This window comes from Balaenoptera physalus (assembly GCF_965194825.1).
Source record: "Balaenoptera physalus genome assembly, chromosome: 5".
In the NCBI taxonomy this organism is placed as follows: domain Eukaryota; kingdom Metazoa; phylum Chordata; class Mammalia; order Artiodactyla; family Balaenopteridae; genus Balaenoptera; species Balaenoptera physalus.
The window spans coordinates 99436236-99459643 of record NC_138884.1 but is presented as its reverse complement, the minus strand read 5'-3'; the positions used below and the strand labels follow the sequence as shown (position 1 = coordinate 99459643).

Below are 23408 nucleotides of genomic sequence, written 5' to 3'. Positions count from 1 at the left end.
TTAAATTATAAAACATAGTTTTATTTATTTACTGAGTAGTCACTTCATTTGGTAAAAGTGCTTGGTATTCAGTACTGTTAAACTAGAGGTTAACATAGTACTTTTTTTTCAAGTACTGTGCCTGGCACATAGAAACTCTAATTTAGTTGGGGAGTGACTGATATGCAGGTTATGATAATCAATCCTGTATTTATTACTATCACCATACTCCTTACATGAACATACGCTCACATACAAAACACTCACCATCACTACAAAGAAACAAAGAAACCAATGCAACTGAAAAGCCGCCTAGAGTTAAACATTAAACATGGGCTTAGTATGTGAAAGCCAGCTAGAACACAAAGGGTTCATATCTCAGAAGTCTGAAAATGAAACACAAACTGGAAAATAATTCTAAAAAGTAAATTTCAGCCATTAAATGAGTAAGCAATAAGTACTGTTAAACTAATACTAATTTATAAAGTACTAAAGTAGTACAAAATACGTACCTTTTGTTTCGCAAATCCAGGATCAATCACAAATACCACACCATCTATTGTCAAAGATGTCTCTGCAATGTTAGTTGACACAACTACCTGTTAAGAAATAAACAGTATTTAACTTATACTACCAGCCAAGTACAATTCAAATAGTAAGATTAGCATTAACTTTCACTAAACAATCAGTTACAACCCACTAAATAAACTAGAAATAAGGTTTGATCTTTAATGACCAATGCTATATAAAGACGAATTAATATTTAAGAATTCAAAGTTTCATTTAGCTCATCATAGTACCTACCTTTTTCAACAAAAAATCTTCAGGTTTATTACTCAATCACATCATGTTTTGATTATTCAAATAGCAGAAGAGCATCAAAAGAAAATTATCGATAAAGCAATATAAGCTTACCTCACAGAATGTCTCCCTGAGAGAACACTCCTTGGTTAATATCCAAACTCCACACAACATGTAACATCTTTCAATATTTTCAGGCAACATTAACAAAGGAAAACTTTATATCACCAAAACTCAACTCAGTATTTTAAACAAAATGGCACATAGGGCTGAAAATCTCAAGTTAGAATCCAAGAATTTGCAGATCATCAGAACAGAATGTAGATGTTTTGGAAAGTGTATAGTCTCAAAGGGGGTGTCACTGCATATAAGGAAACTGTTAATCATTTGAACTTTTTATTGACAGGGAATGTTTAAAGCACTTACATACTAACATGATAGCTTGTTTTTTCATGTGGGTGTTTTACTGTATTTTAAACAGGTTTTAGAAGATTAGGGGCTTGAGAATGACATGTTACATAATTTTTCTTTTTAAACAATGGGAAAATGGGATCCTCATTATTATTTTCCCCAAAACATCTGATTTTGGGAACAGATTGCTGCCATTAAATAGGAGATACTTGTATATGCAAGCAGTTGACACAGAAGATAAATCAGAGTCTGCTCTTAAAGCTTTTAGTTTGTAATGAAACAGAGGTGGAGAGGAAGTGTAATGACATCAAAAATGCGCTGTAAGATTTTTAAAGTGTTTATTTCCAAAGTGAAGACAAGAAAAACTTACTGAGAAAATGGCATTTAGGAGAGTTGTTGAAGGTAAGGTGGGATCTACCCACAAGAGGGAAGGGAAGAGCACTAGAAATAGAAGGTTCGGCTTAAACGAGAGAGCATATGGACAAGAATGCCCATAGGCACATGTAAGAAAGGACTCACACTGCCAGGAAATCTTGGAGGTTTAAAAGATTACTAGAATGCCGCGGAACAACTAAGCCTGTGTGCCACAGCTACTGAGCCTGCGCTCTAGAGCCTGCGAGCCAAAACTACTGAAGCCCATGCGCCTAGAGCCCGTGCTCTTCAACAAGAGAAGCCACCGCAATGAGAAGTCCGAGCACCATAACGAAGAGTAGCCCCCGCTCACCGCAACCAGAGAAAGCCCGCGCACAGCAACGAAGACCCAACACAGCCAAAAATAAATAAATAAATAAAATAAATTTATACATACTAAAAAAAGATTGCTAGAGCATCACTAACAGGACAATATTTTAGAATCATTTGCATGTCTAAGACCAAAACGCTCCCTTTGTGCATTGGTCAGTTGAAAAGACTGCTAACTAGCAAATGGACAATAAACCATAAGTGGGTTGATGCTAATGAAATATATTTTCCAGAACATTTCGAAGACACGCACACTCAATAATTAGAGCTGAAGCAACAAGCATAAACAAGGTTAACAGGTGAACTGGAATAAATATAACCAGAGTTTAATATTCTTCTACAAAGTCAGTGTGTTGTAGTGGAAGGAGCAGGGGTAGGTGGCAAAGCCAGGAATCAAACCTAAATAGTTAAGTAAGAGTGGAGAGGTTTTAACACCCCTAAGCTTTAATTTCCCTTTATAACTCTTGTATACTAGTCTAGCTGAGACAGAGTTTTAAGATATAAACTTAGATAATGAATGTGGAAAGCCCTTATAAACTATACAGAATCAAACTACATGCCTGTGATTACATAAGAGGTCTTGTGGCTTTCTGTTATTCTAGGGTGAGAATGGTTGCCATTATGGATAGATGCTGTACTTCTAGATAGATGTTTAAAACATATTTTGGGGAAAAAATACATTTCACATATTTCTAATAGAACAAAATATACTCAATGTAATAAAAATGTATTGATGTGATCAACCCTTTGAGTTATTTAAAAACAAGTTTTGTCCACCAAATAATTTCACTTGGCGTTCATGTGTTTTCTCTGGGTGTGTGTGTGACAAATCATACAACGCCTTATAAGGTGGTGTGGATGTGTGATTTCACAAGTGTTTAAGAATCAGGTGATTACACTAACTTTGGCAAGCTCCATGTCATTACTGATGATAAAGTCAACTGCCATCCAAAAGTCACACTCTGAAATACAAGCATAAAAAGACCTAGAGAAGCATGGTCTTTAGAGTTTTTCCAAAGATTAAAAAAGTAAATTGGTTAAAAAGCTTTAAGGTGATAAAAAATTTTTTTTGAGTAGGACCTACCTACCCTATGAGAGGTGGGTTTTGGGACAAAAAAGGGGAACACTCATAACAAATTGTACAACTCTGAGGGAGGTATTTCTACTGACTCTACCCCTAGAGCTGGATAAACAATACTAACTAAGGCTAAATAAAACATACACACCCACAGATCATGAAAGAACAGAGAAATAAATGAGATGATAAAAGTTATCTAGCTGTCTTGGAACCTTAGCAGTGGGGTGAGTGAGGCAAGCCCTAAGTATGTTCTAGATGTGTTAAGTGGCACATGATCTAATTAGAAAGTGGTCATAACACAGTGATACTGAATTTGTCAAGGGACTTACATATTACCGACAGGAATGTATATGTTATAAGCTTTCTAGACTGTAGCTTGGCAATAAGTGTTCAAAGAGTCTTAAAGAGTGTTCAAACCTCACTTGCAAAGGAATTATTTCAGGTAAATAACCCCATATATAGAATAAACACTATGATAAAAAGTCTGGTGATGCCAATTCTAATCTTTTTATATTATATGTGTTAAGAATAAACTCTCAGCTAGATTTCCTCCTCAGTAATCTGCCTTCTAATGGAATCCACGTTGTTTTATTTCAATATTTCCATTTCAAAGTACTTGAGTTGCTCTACTTGAATTCTATTTGGACACAGTAATGCATTTAGGTTAAACAAATTTGGATTTTTAGTCCCTAGGGAACTCGGTGGGGTCTCCAATTCAGTGAGGACATTAGCTGGTTTGTAAATGTCCCAGCAGCACCACACTAAGTTATCTTCATATAGTGGAGTGGATTATTAAGCCTCTCTTTAAAACTATAGAGCCATCTCCACAAGGGCCATTTCTCTTTTTTATTGAGCAATGTATGCTCTGAGCCATGTTAATTAGTAAACTCTAAGATAAGCTACAGAAAAATCAGCTATTTGTATGGACAAAATTAATGAAAACTAAATAAAAACAAAAATAGTTGCTGGATTTTAATAACACCAAATCTATATAAAACAGCAGCTGTAAGTCTTAGTCAAAAAATGCATACAAGTGACTTACTGATGAGTAAACTTTCATGCATGTACAAAACTACTGTAGCTTTAACTTAAAGTCAAATATTTGAACAAATGTCAAGCATGATCAAAACAGGTAAAAAGCCTCCACCCTCACATAAATTTATGAATTGCGGTCTCAACCTTTCTTTAAAAAAAATATATTTATTTTTGGCTGTGTTGGGTCTTCGTTGCCACGCACGGGCTTTCTCTAGTTGCGGCAAGTGGGGGCTACTCTCGTTGCGGTGCGCAGGCTTCTCATTGTGGTGGCTTCTCTTGTTGCGGAGCATGGGCTCTAGGCACGCGAGCTTCAGTAGTTGTGGCTCTCGGGCTCTAGAGCGCAGGCTCAGTAGTTGTGGCTCGCGGGCTCTAGAGCGCAGACTCAGTAATTGTGGCGCACGGGCTTAGTTGCTCCGCGGCATGTGGGATCTTCCCGGAACAGGGCTCGAACCTGTGTCCCCTGCATTGGCAGGAGGATTCTTAACCACTGTGCCACCAGGGAAGCCGTCAACCTTTCCTGATTAAAAACTTGAAAGTTTACCATTGGTGCTATGTTACAAGTCCACATAAAAAGAACTCAGTAACTATTTGTAAAAGGAATACTAGTTAAGTACCCAGTGCCCATAAAAGATTACGTTTAATATAGCCTACATTTTAAAACTTTAGTACTAAAAAGCTGTTGTGTCAGTTTTACCACAATCCTATTAGGAACCCTATTTTGCATAAATTAATACAATGAGTAAGATAACAAATAATGTACTACCTTACAAAACGTGCTCGAATATAAAGTAATTTAACAAAAACATGAATCAAATAGTATTTTGTTTCACACTGGAAGCAGACTGTAAACCCCTAAATGTTCCTATGTAATTTTATTTATTTATTTACTTACTTATTTTTGTGCTTTGTCACAGTTACTTTTTTTTTTTTAAATTGAAGTATGGTTAATTTACAACATTGTGTTACTTTCTGCTGTACAGTTTACATATACATATATCCACTCTTTTTAAGATTCTTTTCCCGTATAGGTCATTACAGAGTATTGAGTTCCCTGTGCTATACAGTAGGTCCTTATTAGTTACCTATTTTATATATAATAGTGTGTATATGTCAATCCCAATGCCCAATTTATCCCTCCCTGTAATTTTAAATGAATTGTGAGTATCAGTCAGTGACAGCACTCTTGAATGAAAGTCCCATTCTAGTAACTGGCACAGTTATGTTTAATTAATGAATTCATGACAAAAGAATCAAGCCTTGGCCTCTAGTTCTTTATTTTATAATATAAATAGGATATTACCAAAGTTGTAGCATTTAAAAAAGAGAACAGGAAAATAGTAACTGAATACCAGTTCTTACTGTTCTGGTATCCACCCACATTCCCTCATGTAACCTGTGTGCATCTTAATTCTTACCCTCCTTCTTTTCAATCCCACCAATCCTTTCTTCTATTCTAACTGAACCTGCCAAGCCCTGGGTCTGATGGTCACTTGCTCATCTCACCTGCCAGTCACTGCTTGGCCTTAGTGCATTTCAACAGTCTCAGGTTTTCAGCTGGCACTCCCACCTTCCCTGACCAGCTTCAAAATACATGATTTGTTGAGTGAATCCTCCTCTATAAACTTCTATAAAGATTGTTCACTTTCCCTTAAACATGCTGGGCTTCAATGTGTCTTTCCTCATAAAGAATAATGCACCAATTGCCAAGGGAAGTCCTCCCTCCCCTGGGATCATCCAGGGAGGCCATGAAGGCGCTCTTCTCAACCTCTAAGATGAAGCTGACTCACGCCAGGAGATAACATGATTTCCCAACAAGAGATCCTATAGCTTTAGCTGAATGAAACATCATTAGTAGATGATGAAATAGCACTGTGGCCCTTAATTTTGATTCTGAATTAAAAGCCTGAGATGGGATCCCATGGTGAGCCCAAGCCCTGGGAACTCCAACGGCCTCCCCTCAACATCTGTGGCCATCACACATATATCCAACTGCTGCTGAATCACTCTTTTCAGAAAGACAAAATTCTCCTAAATATCCTAGGATTTACAAGAACATGAAAAGCAATAGTTTTAAAAAACCAAACAACTAATTCTATTCCATGGGCTTAGGTTGTAGAGTCTACAAAATGTACCGTGTACTGGACTGACACCAGACTGAACCTAAATTTCCAATATACTAGTATTAACAGAGCAAAGAAGAGCTCAGATATGAAGTAAGTTTTAATAAGTGCGGGCCCGATAGTTCTCAAAGTAACTCAAAATGGAATGAAGAGAACTACATGAAAAGACAAACATGGCAAATCTTGCTGTAAGCCAATTTTACTCAAAGATAAATAAAAACACCATTTTAAAATTAAAACAAATGCAGATACACAAAGTGTACATGATTTCAAGAAAAAATTAAATCACCTGCCTGGAGGATGTACTAACTCCTCTTTACTATAGAAAATGTTTATGAAACAGCTACTTTTATATACATCCATTGACAAAGAGTGAACTTAAAAACTCCACAGAGAATGAGTACTTTTCAGTCAACAAATCAACTTCAAAATTATATACTAAAGTTATCACTTAAAACTGTCCCCCAAAGTTCTGAATGCACATAAACAGAAAATATTTTAAAACATATTCTAGAGACAGCACTACGACAAAAATAATTGCAATGTTGAACATAATGAAGCTATGATCAGACTATTTTTTTAAAAGTCATATTCACTACTCTTGTTGATCTATGAAAAACTCAAAACCTAATTTTTTTCCCTATCAATCTCCTGTTAATTTATATACCACTACGCTGGTGTTGCCTATCTTTTCAGTAAGTTCTTTCCATTTGAAAAATGTATCTGGTTCATTTAACTTTTACACAGCCATGTAAAGAGATAATTAACCATGATACACTTAAGTATCTTTATAATTTGTAATTTTCCAACAATCATCAAAAATGTTGGGAAAAAAGATCGAAAAAATACAGCAAAAAAAATTGTGAATCTGTTAGGCTAGAATACAGACATAAGAAAGCAATAAATTCCAAATCTGACTGATAAGCAAGTCATAAGTGAGTAATATTTCCAAGACTTTTCTATATGAATAAACTCAAGAAATGTATAACAGTTGCCACGAGGGCCTAGACTGTTCTAGATATGTTAGTACCCTGTATACAATAAGCTTAATCCCTGACAATCATCTCCCCAAAGTGATGATGGTAATCAACTATACCCACTTTAAAATATGCAAACTTTAAAACCAGATTAAGAATTGTACCAAAATTCACATGCAGCTTATTATATAGCCTAATAAATGGCTGGGCTTTTTAGAAGACAAGTTGACTCTAGTGGTTTTCCAACCTTTTCAAACAATGCAATCTTATTTTCAAAGGATCTACCAGAATCTCCATATCTTAAAAAATAAAAGCATAGCTGCCTGTATCAAACTCAGATCTCCTTCCTATACATGCCCCCCACACACAAAGCACCCAGAAACAAGGCTGGAATACCCCTGGCTCCCTTCCTGTGCCAGGCAGATATCCACACCAAAAGGATCCACTGTTCCTGCCCTCAAGAAATCCAAATATTTACGCAGTGTGATTAGTGTTGCTGTTATTAGAGATCTGTGCAGTCAACATTTCATACCTACAGACATTACATTTGGTTAGGTCTTGACAAAAATTCTAGGCAGAAGCCAGGGCACCGAAGAAAAAAGTACTTAGTTTTTGCCAAGTGATTTAATGGGGAGGAAGACATTTGGCTGTCTTCCTCACCCCAATCAACCTTCCATTTGCTAAGGAGGAACTTCTGGGGAGAGAGGGAAGCAGTATCTGCTCTTACTCTAAGGTCAAAAGATATGCAAAACTCTACTCAAATACATTTCTTTCTATTTACTTTGGAAATACAGGTAACTTTGTAGCATACAATTCAGATCACAATCACCCATAACTTACTCCTTTATAATTCAATATAGTTTGATATCTCACAGACAAATCTTTCGGCATTAATGCAATGTTTATAGAAAACATTTCAACGCTACCTTTCTTCCAATTGCTCCGTTCTGCTTTTTTGGAGGTGGAGGCTCAAAAATGCGTTGCTGCTGCTGAGGTGGGAGTGTAGAGTACAGTGGAATGATTTTAATGTCACCAACTTCAGGGCCCAAATCATCAACCTCACGCTTTATTCTCTTACAGGCTTCATCAATTTCCTACAAAAGTTTGAATTTGAAAATAAAATGAATACACACTGAAACATTTTAAGTATTTATCATAATCCTAGTTCTATGCAGCTTATTTTCATTTTAGTAATCAAAATTAATATAGAAAATTTCACTGGGATTTCCAAAAATAATCCAAGAAACGGATTTAAACACAAAATTGCCTTATTGGCATTCCACACCCTTTTTTCTTAGACTCGATATCCTAATTAATTCTCAACAAACTGTACTAAAATTGAAATTTCTCACCCAGGAATATTTAACTGCACTCATAACCTTTTCAATCTTCACAATCTAAAAGAAATTGATGTGCTAGATATTTTAAACAAGCCAATTAGGCTTTAATGTCACGTATCACTAATGCAATTATATGGAAGATTTGCTTCATTGTGCTTAATGAGAACACACACCTCTACAGTATCAACATAGATATTTAAGAACTAGGTTAACCCAAATATCTTAGAGCCTCTTCAAAAATTTCCCTACTACAGAAAACGATTCCAATACATTTGCATTCAAACCCAGTTTTAAAGAGAGGACACACAATGAATACTGAGAGTGTGTGAGCGACAGGTAGATGGGAGGCTCTAGGGGATGACAAAGGGACTTGAAAATGGGAAGGGAGCCAATTTTAAATTTTACAGAAGCTTTAATTTAGTTAAACTCAGAAGTATGCTAAATGATTTGGCAGTTTGTCCAATAATCTCAACCAGAAGTTACCCTTATTGACAAATTATCTTTTATTCAAAAGACAGAATGATTTTTAAAATTTATCAGATTAATTTATTGTATATTATAATCAAGCTAGAATAATTTTCCTTGAAATGATTGTAAATCAAAGTGCAACTCTGTTTCCATGTTAAAGAATACAAAGATTTTGGATACTTAAGAACAACAAAAAAAAAGGGTTTTTTTGTCAATTTCAAACATACCAGTTTTCTTGAATAACAGATAAGGTCTTGAAAACTGTGACACAGAAAATTACTACTAAGTATTTGATGTAATAGTTTCCTTTGAGATCTAAAGTTTCCAAACGAAAATGAAAGTTTGCTATTCACTGAAAAAAATATAACAAATGAAACAAATATTTTTACCAAAAAAACTGCTTTCAAATGCTGTACCTAGATTAGAATGCCCCCTGCTGGTACACAAATACAAAATTAGACCTCTTCCCCCACCCCCGCAAAAAAAAGGGAATATAAATCCAAAACTAGATTTTATATATTGCATATCCTATAGGAAAATTGACACCAGTATTTTCAATTTTGTTAATTCTATAATATATTCGACTGGAAAATAAATGGTCAGAAGCCACCAAATCCCAGATTTTATATAGAAAATTAAAAGTGCCCCAAATCATGCATTTGCAGACTCCAGAAATTTTAACGAGATTATTTTACTTGGAAGTACTGGAAGTATTTGCTAAGCATGTATGGAGCTAAAACAAAATCACTATTGCACGGGATATAAAGACTACTCTAAAGAGCAGAGGGGAAAAAAAATGTCACACCATTTATGTTTTTATACAAAGTTCTAAACACTATGCTTTTAAACTCGGCAACAAAATTTTCCCTAAATTTAACCAAACTTCCAGAGTCAACACTGTCAGCTCTGAAGACCACAAAGCTTATTAACATTCATCAGCACAATGCAACCTTCTGCTTAGTCATGAATTGAGAACTGAGACAAAAGTTTAAGAGTTTCTGAATTCAGGAAAGACTTTCAGCTCCAAAAGCATCAATATGTATGTTAGTAAATTAATTTAGACCCTCCTAATGTAAAGAATCTCAACTCCTGCATGTGGAAAAGACTCAGTGAAATTAAAAAGAATGTACTGCTTAAAGAAGGAAGGTTTCAACATCTTCAAGTATCTACTTATAAACAATTGATATTTCAATTATAATCATTCTTATCTAATTCAGTAGCACAACTCCTCTAAGGATTTCTTCTAGGAACACTTGATTTAATGGATTAACAAAAAAAATAATACACATTCTAGAATTCACATGTTTTCCAACCTTTCACCAATTAAAACTGGTCTCTCCCCTCCCAAATTAACTCAAGGGACTATAGAAACACAACTGTTTACATGGTCAAAATGGTTAACATGGTCATTTTTAAATGTCAAGATAGCTAAATTTTATGGATGCTATTCAAATTTATGGAGATAGGAGTACTGAATTCCCAGAATCTACCATTTAACTGACCAAGTAAAAATAACAGGTTCACAGACATGAGGAATAGTAGTTTTGCTACCTTCTCCTTAAAGGTCTTTACATTCTTCAAGACTTCATTAGTCTAAAGGAAACTTAAAAATCCAACAGGACACATGTAAACCTAGTTCAATTACAGTAATACTTTATTGAAAGATACACACATTTGAAAACCTTGGGGCTTATTCCCTTCCTTTCCCCAGCTGTGGGGTAGCTGCCAAAATATCAACCACAGAAATTTAACTCATAGAAAAGCATCTCAGGTCATCGCCATAAGGCCATCGGATATTTCTGACAGAATTCTAATATGCTTGTCTAACTGAACACAATGACTATTTTGAATAGCCGTTAAAAAAACATGCTATGCACTTTGGAAGAAGTGAGAAACTATAGAGACCATACACAAAAGAACAAAATGAATACAACAGCCTCAACATTGCATTATAGGATAAACACTGTTTACATGCTATCTAAAAAGCATTTGGTACTCTTGCTTACAAAATATATATAAAAATTCTTCCATTCAAAATGCATACAAAGGAAGACTAATACGTACAGAGATCTATCTGTAAAACTGAATTTGCAACCCACCTTTTTTCCCAAAAGAACAAGTATGATTCTCTACTGCGAATGATTTTGCACCCCCAGGGGACATTTGGCAATGTCTACAGACTGGGGGAGTGTAACTGCGTCTAATGCGTAAAGACCAGAGACACTAAGAAACATCCTACAACGCAGGGGGTACCCACAGCAAAGAATTAATCAGCCTACAACATAAATAGTGCTATGGTCGAAAAACCCTGCTCTACAGAAAAGAAACTATGGCCAATGGGACAGAAATAATAAATCATATGGACAATAATGAAAAAATACAAAGATAAAAAGATTACTCAACATTTATAGCTCTTAATGCAACAGCCTTTGATCAAATATTATATATCAAGCATCCCTGCAGACTGAACGCAAATAAGATAGTTCACATTCTAGTGAAGGTGAATGAACAGCACAGACACAGAACATTTCCAGATATGAAGAAAGCTGTAATGGAATAGCACTGCTCTAGAACCTTGCTAGGAATAGAATCTCAGGCCCTACCTGACCTACTGAATCAGAATCTACAAGTTTTCTAAGTGATCAGCACATATATTAGTTTGAGAAGCAAGTTCTAGAAAATTCACAAAGCCTATGGTAGCAAATGACAAGCTTTAAGAAAACCTCTAGAAAAAGGCTTTCTAAAACTATTTTATCCAGATAGCTTTCATTGAGCTTATTTAACCATCAAGAATTTTTCAGCACACCTGTAAACATCCTGTTGGAAATGAGTTTAGAAAATGCTGCATCTGAGATTAAAATTCCTATCTAAAAAATGACGTAAATTCTAACTAAGGAACTTCAGTGATTCCTTCCAATCCTCAGTAAACACATGCAAGACGACAAAAACAAAACACACACATTTGTTTTGATGGTAGATGGGCACTTGAGTTACCTGAGTTCACTTACAAACTAAATTACTGACTATAATAACCAGATTTCACATCACCTGTGATTCAAATTCATGCCTCAGCAAAACTGCAAATTAACACATCACTACTCACCACCCAGGTCTCTCCAAAGTTGAGACTACAATTGCTAAATTTTGAAATTCTAAAAGCATTTAATATTCTTAGGGTAATTAACTAGAACACAAAGACTAATGGTATAAAAGGGTATTCCTAGAGTACACAGATAAAAGGAGTTAAATATTTCATATATATATACAATCAGGTTGAAGAAAAACTTTAAATACTGGGATAAGAAATATATGGTTAATATATGCCAAGTTCTTAAAGTTGTTGCCTAATAGAAACAATATAAATAATGAAGCAAATAATGACAATACCTCTTGACCAGTTAAGAAAAGTAGAAGATCTCCCTCCTCCTCTTCACACATATGAATCTGGATCACGGTTCGAATTGCTGCTTCAAGATAATCTCTCTCTGGTTCGGGAGTATAAAAGATCTCAACAGGATGTGTACGCCCAGGAATAGTTAAGAGAGGACAGTTATCAAAGTAAATCTGGAATTTTCCTGCATCTAGAGTAGCGCTCATAACTATAACCTGAAAAGAAAACAGTAAATTAAGTGAAGCTGTCTTCAAAGATCCTTACGTGGTTTTAAAGTAAAAAACAGAAGAGTAATATTTACTGCTCCAAATATGTCAATATGCCTGAATAAACTGTGATTAAGAAAATCAAATACAGAAAAGCTGTGCTATAGTAAGCTATTTAAATTTTTTAAAAGTAGGAATAAACCTGGCATCCAATAAATAACCTAGAATACATGTTCACGAAGCAACACCTTAAAAACCAAAGTTTATAAAATTACGTGATATGTAAAAGGGTTTGGTAAAAGACAACATAAATATGTAGTATGACTGCAGCTATGTTATTAAAACAAAACATGACAACCTTGCACATAGGGGAAAACAGGAACAAAGCGCAAAAACAAAACAAAATATTTCTCCATTCTTCCAAACCATCTTTATTAAGCATATGTTCTTCAGAAAATTTTCTAAAACAGAGGCTTTCTATACTGCTGTAAAGCCACAGTGAAGAAAGGTTGTTCAGGTGCAGGGCTGCATGATCATGTAGTCACCCTCCTTTTATTTAAATTATGACGTTATATGATCCATTAAAAACGTACTTAAATAGAAGGCTCCCCCCTTAAACATTCCACTACAGAGTTCTTAATTTCTACTTTGAGTTCCTACCTAAAAATTTCAGTTGCTCATAAGGTTTAATCAGTAATGACAGTACTCATATAGTTATTCAAATATATTCTTTAAAAGCATAAATTTAATATTTATAAGCCAAATCATACTCAATATCAATTTTTCTTAAGACCCAGAATCTTTCTGCCTAGTATACAAACCCTCTGTAACACATACACTAACACACGATACTAAGTTCCAATGAATGGTACACACATACACACACACACAATGCAAAAGGGGAACTTAATAAACTTTGGGAGACAAAAATGTCAGCATATTCAGTCAGTTTTAAGCCCTTATCAACACAGTAACACTGGCCAGGGTCTAAGTGGTATAATGGACAGAAAAACAAACACACACACACAAGACCCTAGGTTAAGGGAAGGCATTTCTAAGGAGTGGTTTATTCTGGGTATAGTTATTCCACTCTCCAGCATTACTAGTTAGAATGAGCGTGTCTGTGTTGGGACAAGGACAAAGATTTGATCCTTAATGAAGGCGTTCCCTGTACTTAATAAAGTGAGGGTGAGCAGAAGGCTTAAAAACACCACGCCATTAGATCATTTTAAACGAAACAAAACAAAAAACTGGGTGGGTTAGAAACTGAAAAGATTTGGCTTAAAAATACATTACTAAAAATACATTACTAAAAAATACATTACTAAAAATACATTACCAAAAAGATTTGGCTTAAAAATGCATTACCAAAAATACATACTTAAAGTCTAAAAGACACAGCAAGGTAAATTAGAAAGAAAGGATAAACCACTACAGGTACTCTCATTGGTTGCTTCTTTTACAGGTGATTATTTTTTGTAGTCGATTAGAGTGATCATCATGTGCTCCCTGTTTTTTATATATACATACATATATAGGTATTTTTTAAGAACCAAACAAATAAATTAATTCACCTTTAAATCTGATCTCTGTCTAACAACCTCCTTCAGAACACCCATGAGAATATCTGTAGCCAATGTCCTTTCATGAGCCTCATCAAGAATTATTACACCATAACGCTCCAAGAGAGGATCATTCATAGCTTCACGAAGTAACATCCCATCAGTCATATACCTATATTGACAAAGAACATGTTAGTTAAGGTTCATTTAGGGCATTTTAAAACTAAACTTCATGACATAAATATGAAATGCAAAGACATCAGATAAGTCAAAATTAAACACTTGTTCAAACCAAATGTGCTATTGTTTCATAATCAATTGCAAAATTAAGCTTCCAGAAAAACTTTTCAGTGAATATATCAAAGTTATACATTATCAAATCTATCAAGTGAGCCTGTTATACTGCAATGCATTGAGAAAACAAGGTAAATCTGATGATGGAATATAACAAACACATGGTTTCACACAAATGCCAAAGCAAAATTAGTCACTTAAATAAATTTCTTAAAAACAAAATAAAATTTAAAACAAATATTCAACCTGCAAATAAAACTAAGAAACCATTTTAAGTTGCTTTATCACATTACAGCACTAAAATGTTGTATTTCTTTAAAATCTTAATAACTCCCCACTTAAGCTAACAGACTCCTGGTTCAAAAGGACTAAGAGAGCACGAGTCTACCATCTTTCTTTCCCCAGCCCCATCCAATTCAATAAAATGATGGTAAAGAATCATAAAAGGGAATATATTCATGGAATGAGTAGCAGCATTAGCACTATGGAAATGCTGATAAATACATATGGAAGAGAAAAGGCAAATGGCATTAGCCGTATCAATGAAGCAAAGAGAGGAAAACTAGGCTCAGGGATGGCTCAAGAGAAGACAGCTGATGTGTAACACAGGCACTCAGAGGAAGGGTGGTTTGCAGAATGGCTGTATGGGTCAGCCATCTCCTGTCCATTCCATTCTGGCTGCTACTGTCACTAACACGAAACGCTATCCTACATTTGGCACCTGGACAAATTGCAAATGCTGAAGTCACAGGTCATTCAGTTAAAATACAAATCCATGGTTTTATTTACAGAATTAAAAGCAGTATAAAAATCTGATGTCATCATTTATGACTTCACTATTCTGGCTCTATTTTTGACAAATTAGTCTAATCTAATCTTTCACGGACCAACTTGACATTTTTAGCTAAGGCCATCTGTTGGAGCACCAAGTTCAGCAAAATGACAGTATACAACTCACATGAAGCCTTCTCTTTATTTTACCTGAACTTAACTGTAAATTAAGACTTTTGGCAAAGAAATCCATCTTTACTCTTTATGTGTTATGTTTCTTTCTTCTTTGGTCCTATTTTAAAAAGGAAGCTACCACATTCCTGGCATCGACACAGCATTACCTGCAAGATTATTTTATATTAAGACCATGAAGCAAAAACAGAGCCAATTAAACTATGACTCAATGCCTTAACCACAGTGCACCACGGTGCATGAATCAGCTACACTATCCTCTAGATGCTCTGAAATATCTTTGATCTCTCTGAGGACATGTGGTGCTTTCTCCTGCCTTCAGATGTTATTACTGACATGAGCTGGGCAGTCCTTTTGCACATTATCTCAGTAGCAAAACATTAATACAGTTTCATCTACCTGTGGATAATTTCCTTAGATTCAACAAAGCTCTTGTCTGGTGCTTTGCAAGGCAAAAAACCCGAACTGGTCACTCTTTGAACAGCAAACATCTGCTTAAATACTATCAAATTTACACTCTACTGCTCAGTTTGCAAGCCACCTCATTTCAACATGGAATCCTAGTGTAGTATTTTGAAGATACTTTAATTAACAAATGAACTCAACATATGTAGTTACAGCAATACATATTACTTATTTGAAGTGACAACTTGTACAGCTAGATCAAGTTCAAGCATTGACAACCACCTAACTTCCACCTGTTTATAAGACCCTCATAGACTGTAAAATGCATTCTAATTTCACATATTAAAATTGTGATTAAAAAGTCACTAAAGTATCAAACTTTCACTTGAAAACTCCTTAAAAAAAAACAAACAAACCACCCTTTTATTTTGATCTTTTCTCATATTCCTCAAACTTCAGACCACCAAAACACTATGGAGGCATCCAAAAGGAGAGCTAACCCAAATACTCATTCTTTCATATTTTTCTGAGAAGAGGGGAAAGGTTACAAATGGCAGTTTATAAATATTATAAATTAAATTAATGGAACTATTATTTGTCCTCTTTTATTAACAACTTGTATTACCTATTACCAAGTTTAACGGTCAACTAAACCTGAACCCTCTGACTTCCAGATTCTACCGACTCCTAATAGTTCAATATTGATTACATCATCACCCAGTGATCCAATTCTATGAGATGTTACAGTTAATTATCTTCTGCATCACAAGCTAATATGGGAAGCTTGCTGTTTGTACAACAGAGAGAGCTTCAGAAAAAAAGACGTTTTTGAAGTTGGAAAATCTCTAAAAGATACAATCAAATTTGCTGCTTTCCCAGTGAAGAAAACTGAGTACTAGCAGTTAACTTTTCCAGGGTCTCAAAACCAGTTAAATAGCTTACTAAGACTAGGTATCAGTGTACTGATTCCCAATCCCAGGCCCCTCCTACACTAACACACTCTCCTCAAAGTCCCAGATAAATAAATAAAAAAGCTACCTGGTGATTTGCTGTACTGCTAGATGTATGAAACCCTTTGCTAAAAAAAACAAAGTAACCTGAAACAGAGCACAAAAAAAGGAGAATCAGGTAGGTCCTATTAAAACCCTAACCATTTTCTTTTAGTTAGGTCAAGTTTTACTACCTTTCATAGTAGTGATAAAATACTTAGCCCAGACTAAGGGGTGAGCCATAAAAATAGGGGGTCACAATAATAAATTGTAATTACATTATTTTGAAGTTTCAGTAATGGACTAGTAAACAGAAATTGCACAGGACAGCCAAACTCTACATTTTACTGGATACCCTATTCTCCACAGTGTTTTTTTAACTGTCTTAGGACAAAGATTAGCTTAAAAAGTCATCAGCATCACCTGGGAACTGGTTAGAACTACAGAACTGGCCTCACCCCAAACCTACTTAATCAAAAATTCTGAAGGTGAGGCATAGCAATCTGTGTTCTAACAAGCTTTCCTATGATTTTGATGCTTGCTAACTTGTGGAAAGCACCAGTCTAAACTAATCAAGTTAAATAAGAGGCAGGGTATTCCCTGGTAGTCCAGTGGTTATGACTCCAAGCTTCCAATGCAGGGGGGGCCCAGGTTCAATCCCCGGTTGGGAACTAAGATACCGCAAGCCACGTGGCATGGCCAAAAAATAAAAAAGTCTTTGGCGCTATTAAAATAAAACTTAAAAAAAAAAAAAAAAAAGAGGCAGATTAAGCAAAGTAGATGGTTAAGGTGGCAAAAACATCCTTGGAGCAAGTCAGAAATAGTCCCTATTTCCAACCAGGACTGTCTATATAATAAAACAAACCAAAAAACCCAGTGTACTAAGGACTATCAATTTAGCTTAAGTATTTTTTGCAATCAATGGGCACAGGCAGACAGCACGGTACAAGCCAACCGCTAACTCTGATCCCAACCAATGTCACAAATTCTGATATAAACAAAAGCACTTTAAAACATTATGTACTGCAAACGTGTTATTTGTTTATAGTTTTCTTTACATATATTTATAATTTTTGAAACATCTCAAGTAGTCTGATTCAAAGAAAAGTCATAAAGGGGAAAAAAGATCCACAGAAAGGTGGCAAATGCTTTGCAAAATGAACACCAGAAATTTAAAAAGTTTTTAATAATAAACTATGTATTATTCATAACTTTAATGAATGTCAACAAGTAATGCTCACGTTATGAGTGATGAAAAACTGACTAGGGCTTCCCTGGTGGCGCAGTGGTTCAGAGTGCCTGCCAATGAGGGGACACGGGTTCGAGCCCTGGTCCGGGAGGATCCCACATGCTGTGGAGCAACTAAGCCCGTGCGCCACAACTACTGAAGCCCACGTGCCCTAGAGCCCGTGCTCCACAACAAGCCACTGCAATGAGAAGCCCGCGCACTGCAACAAAGAGTAGCCCCAACTCACCGCAACCAGAGAAAGCCCGCGTGCAGGAATGAAGAAAAAAACCTGACTGTATGGGTAAGCAATCCTCGGTAACAGTGTTCTCTGGCGGGGGTGGTGGGGGAGCGGGGTGGGTAATAAAAGACTCCCTGCCTCAGCGCCAACCCTCCAAATTCCAGACTGATCAAAGATGTTTAAGACAAAAACATACTAGAATACAGAATACACGGAGGATTATTTAAAACAACCTTGGCCAGGGTGTGATGTAAAATCCAACATTAAAAAGTGGTTAAACACTTGTATAAAATTCATGTTTCTGCATGGCATGAAATGTCATATACAAGGCAAGGAAACAAATGGCAAACTAGGCAAAAACTGCAACTCATATCCAGAATGCCAACTGCTAAAAGCTCATACAAATCAGTAAGAAAAAGGCCGACCAACCATAGAACCACCATAGGACAAAGAATATAAAGTTACCAAATTTCATCAATCCTATAATACTGCATATTTTTCAAATTTACCTTCTCTGTGATTGGCATGCATTTTATTTTTTTTATTTTTATTTTTTCCACTCATGATTTTTTTAATTGAAGTATAGTTAACTTACAATGTTGTGTTAGTTTCTGCTGTACAGCAAGGTGATTCAGTTATACATATACATACTTTTAAAATATATATTCTTTTCCATTATGGTTTATCATAGGATACTGAATATAGTTCTCTGTGTTATACAGTAGGACCTTGTTGTTTAAACCATACATTTTAAAACAGCACCTTACAAACGACTGTCAACCAGGTAGTAATACTCCTGGGAAGATGAAAAAAGCATCTCAGATTCCAAAAAGAGATACAAATGGCTCATAAATACATGTAAAGATGCTCAATTTCATACAAAAGAAATGCAAATTAAAACCATAATGAGATTCTATTTTTCACTTACAATACTGACAAAGATAAAAAACAAAAAGTTCCACAACAAAGTGTTGGCAAGGGCATAGAAACTGACGCTCATCTGCTCATCCCTTACTGGTCTGAGTAGATAAAATCTCTGTGAAGGGAAATCTGGCCACAGTTAATAAAATGAAACACACCCTTTAATCCAACCAGTTTCATTTTTAAGAAACTCATTTCACAGATATACTCACCTGTACACATGTGTGAAAAAATGTGTGTGCAAGATTGTAAGGGAGTACCTAGGGCAGCAACCGATTTTAATAACAAAAACTCTAAGTTTGAGTGTCCATCAGAAGAATTAAACTATGCAGCCATTAAAAAGAATAAGGCAACTTTGTTTATTGTTCTACAACAATCTCCAAGATAAATATAAATAAAATCAGCAGCCATACATCTTGAACCAGCCCTACTATAAACTCTGAATTAATCTGTTCTGAAAATCCTAGTTACACAGTGCTTTTCCAATACTGTTAGGGTTTTGGTTACCTTTCAAAGTATAGGCTTTATCCTGGGCATGATTAAATATGCATGTAAATCAAAACTATGTTTTTAGGGGATCCAAAATTTGTCTCAGCATGACCCAAAGAAATTCCTGGTATCTGCTTCAAAGAGTATTTAGTATAAATGACAGGCCCTGTTAATTCTGAGTAATTAGATTTACTGCTTTACAAATACTTACACTTAACTATATGGAGAGATGAAGAATGAGGATGGAGAGGAATAACAACACATACAGTGTTTAAGAACACATCCTTGTTGCAACACAAACCTTGATCAAGTCCCTGCTTTCTTACTGGTGTTCAACCTTGAACAAGTTCAACTTCTCTAACACTCCATTTGAAAAATGAGAATATGGTAGCTATTGTTTAAGTTAAATAAAACAATGTATATAAAACACCTAACTGCACCAACTGCCTGGTACTTGGTAAGTATTCAATACAGTAGAACTCTACACTACACTCTTAACTAACCTCCACCTAATGAATGAATCCTTGGGAAAACCACCCTTACTCTACGAACATACTGTAGTATAACTACACTTTTGTCCCTGCCAGTTGGGTCAACATAATCATATGTGACATGATGATCAACTTTTAGAACAGAAAAGAGAGTTATATGTATGTATCCTAAGTTGTACGCTCCAGAAAAGCTTGAAAAAGATAAATCACACACACAAAAGCTATCAAATGTGTGAGATAACTACAGAAGAGTGAAAGGTGTCTGGAATTCCAGAATTCCAAAAGACTGAACTCTCTTAAATTCCAGAAAAGCAACACCTGTGTATGTTGCAAGTGTTTGAGGTTTAGATCCCACCTTTAGAACTAGACAATTTACTAAGTAATGGAACTCCAAAGGGCCCATATTCAAGGAAATGTGTTGGTCCTACATTAACAGATTGACGAATGTATAGGTTTTAAGCTAAAATAAAATGTTTAACGTTTTCATAAATTTTCTATTTACCACTGTTTTTAGATTAACCCACTACAATCCAGTCAAGTGACATATGTGTCTCTATTAAAGAAAAGCTACCCATGTTAAAATGCCTACACAAACAGGTTTGTGTGTGGTAATTTCTTCAAAGTTATAATGGATCAAGACTTCTGAAAGAGACAGTGACTAAAAGAAGTACTTACACACTTTCCTACCACATAACCTATTTTTGTTTAAAGCCCCTATTGGTAGAATAATTTTTTAATGACAATAGTAAGGAACAGAAAAATAACAAAGCTAAAACAGTTTGCATTTATCAGGAATAATATTAGAAGACAGAACTACATATAGTACAGTGATTTTATAAAATATTGTTCTTTTCACCAGCAAATATGGTGAGTCTAAACACCCTACCCTTCCTTCACAATGCCAACACTATGAAATGGTTGATTACCAAAAAAAAAGCAAACAATTTTTAAACATGCTTACAGTGAATGCTATTATACTTATTAAAGAGCTACTGATAAAGTTATCAAATACCTTCATCCATCAAAACAATTTTTTTCCAATGTCAGTCAGTACTTCTGTATGCCATGTGCACAAAAAAAGTTGATCATACATTTTAAGTATATAGAAGTCAGTTTAAAAAATGAAGTTTTTTTACCTCTTTCAAGTGACCTGGCTATTTCTGGACTCATCACTAACTTAAGAAAGTCTTCTGTGCATGTCCAAAATAGCTACTAGCACTGTATGTCTCAGTTCTATGAATTTAATTTAGACAACTTCACAAACCTGATCCACAAGAACACAGCCATTTAAAAAAGCAAGACATCTGGTTGTTCAATATTAAGATCTCCTAAAGGACAGCTCACATACAATCCACTAAAGCACAATCTAAGTTTACTGTGTAGAAAAGTAAAGGTGGAAGCATCCACTCTGATTCCGCAGACATCACATTAGTAAATAATGGTGGTTAAGAATGAAATAATGACTGAGTTTTTTCTTTCAATGTCCAATATTTGTTTAATGGGCTATTAAGTTGTTAGAACATAAATACTTCTTCGAACTAAACTACTAAATAAACAAGAATTCTGAGTTATTTCTTTAGGCCTAGGGTGTCATGAAAAAACTCCTGACGTTAAGCATGCTGTGAACCAAAGCAGCATGGGAACTTCTACTCTACTTAAAATCTAGCTTATCTACCTAGTTAATTTGCCCATTTAAGTCTCTCCATCCTTCTCAGCCCAGATGAAATACCACCTCTTCTGTGAAATCATCTACACAATTCATGTGACATTCAAACTACCTTCTTAATTGCTTCATAGCTTACCTCCCCAACCAAGTCAGAAAAGAGCCAACAACACTAGCTCAGTTCCTTTATATACATAATGATCTTTTCACTGGTAAAGGGATAAAGATTTATACAGGCTCAAGTTCAGTTTGACATATTCTTAGCAAAAGCATTACCCATTATGAGCAACACTAATCTTACTATAACCACAACACTATATTCAGCATGATATCAGTTACAATGAGAACAAATCACTATTAGATGTAAACAGTCACATGGAAAGGTACTATACAGTACTCGGAATAATTTGCAATCTACAATGTTTTAATGCAATTCTAATATCAAAAAAATGGACAGGGACTCCCCTGGTGGTCCAGTGGTTAAGAATCCACCTTCCAATGCAGGGGACATGGGTTCAAGCCCTGGTCGGGGAACTAAGATCCCACATGCCGCTGCAGGGCATCTAAGCCCGCCCGCCACAACTTCTGAGCCCTCTCGCGCTAGAGCCCACACACAACTAGAGAGCCCACGTGCCTGAACTGAGCCCTCGCACGGCAATCAGAGAGAAGCTCGTGTGATGCAACAAAAGATCCCACGTGCCCCAACTAAGACCCGACGCAGCCAAATTAATTAATTTTTTAAAAAATGGACCAAAAAAGCCAAACAGAAAACATCATATCCCACTTATCAAGTATATAGCCTCATAGTTATTAACTGAAATGCTGAAGATCAGCAGCCAAAGAATACAGCTTTATTCTGGCAAACAGCCAAAATACATTTGGTATGTGTTTCAGAGTTAGAGATCTAATCAAGCAAAAGAAATTAACAATAGAAAAATAAGGAAACTAAATCATTTTTTTCAAAATATACTGCCTATTCTGCAAATTTTCATAACTTTTGAAGGAAATATTCTCCCATCTTCACAACAGAATTTACAAAGCTAGGATCAATGTGGAGGTTCTACTTAGTGTTTTTTTTTTAATTTATTTGGCTGCGCCAGGTCTTAGTTGCAGCATGCAGGATCTTTAGTTGCAGCATGCGGATCTAGTTCCCTGACCAGGGATCGAACCCGTGCCCCCTACACTGGGAGTACGGAGTCTTAACCATTGGACCACCAGGGAAGCCCCCTACTTGGTGTTTTTAAAGATGTTGGCATTGTAAACAAAAGAGACTTCTATAACTAATCCCTTGCGAGTGCCTAAGTATAAACACAAGGGTCAAATGTAATACTATATGCAGACCTTTAGGAAATCAAGCTAGCTTTCTATGAATTAACAAAAGTCAACAGAATTTTAATTCTAAGGTGACAACAGTGATTTTTTAGTCTCTATGACAGGAACTGCTTAAGTGGTAAATAGCCACATTTACTCTTTATTCCCACCCCTTTCTAAAGATCCACTAAAACTGCCTTTCCCTAACTTCAGTGCTACACTTGAATTAGAACAAAGCCTACCATATAACAGATGTTCAATAAAATAGTTTATAATTGATGTTTGTATAATTAATGACCAGATATCT

General features: G+C 35.4%; 1 protein-coding gene across 1 annotated transcript in view; it reads right to left on the bottom strand.

The window, feature by feature from the left end:
• Positions 1-23408, bottom strand: part of DHX15 (DEAH-box helicase 15) — a 51452-nt gene that overhangs the window by 12904 nt on the left and 15140 nt on the right. The window contains exons 4-7 of the mRNA XM_082462058.1: positions 14122-14281; positions 12338-12556; positions 8069-8236; positions 492-578 (exon numbers count right to left, since the gene is read on the bottom strand). Coding sequence (XP_082318184.1) covers positions 492-578; positions 8069-8236; positions 12338-12556; positions 14122-14281 — 634 coding nt within the window. The remainder of the gene's footprint in view (positions 1-491; positions 579-8068; positions 8237-12337; positions 12557-14121; positions 14282-23408) is intronic.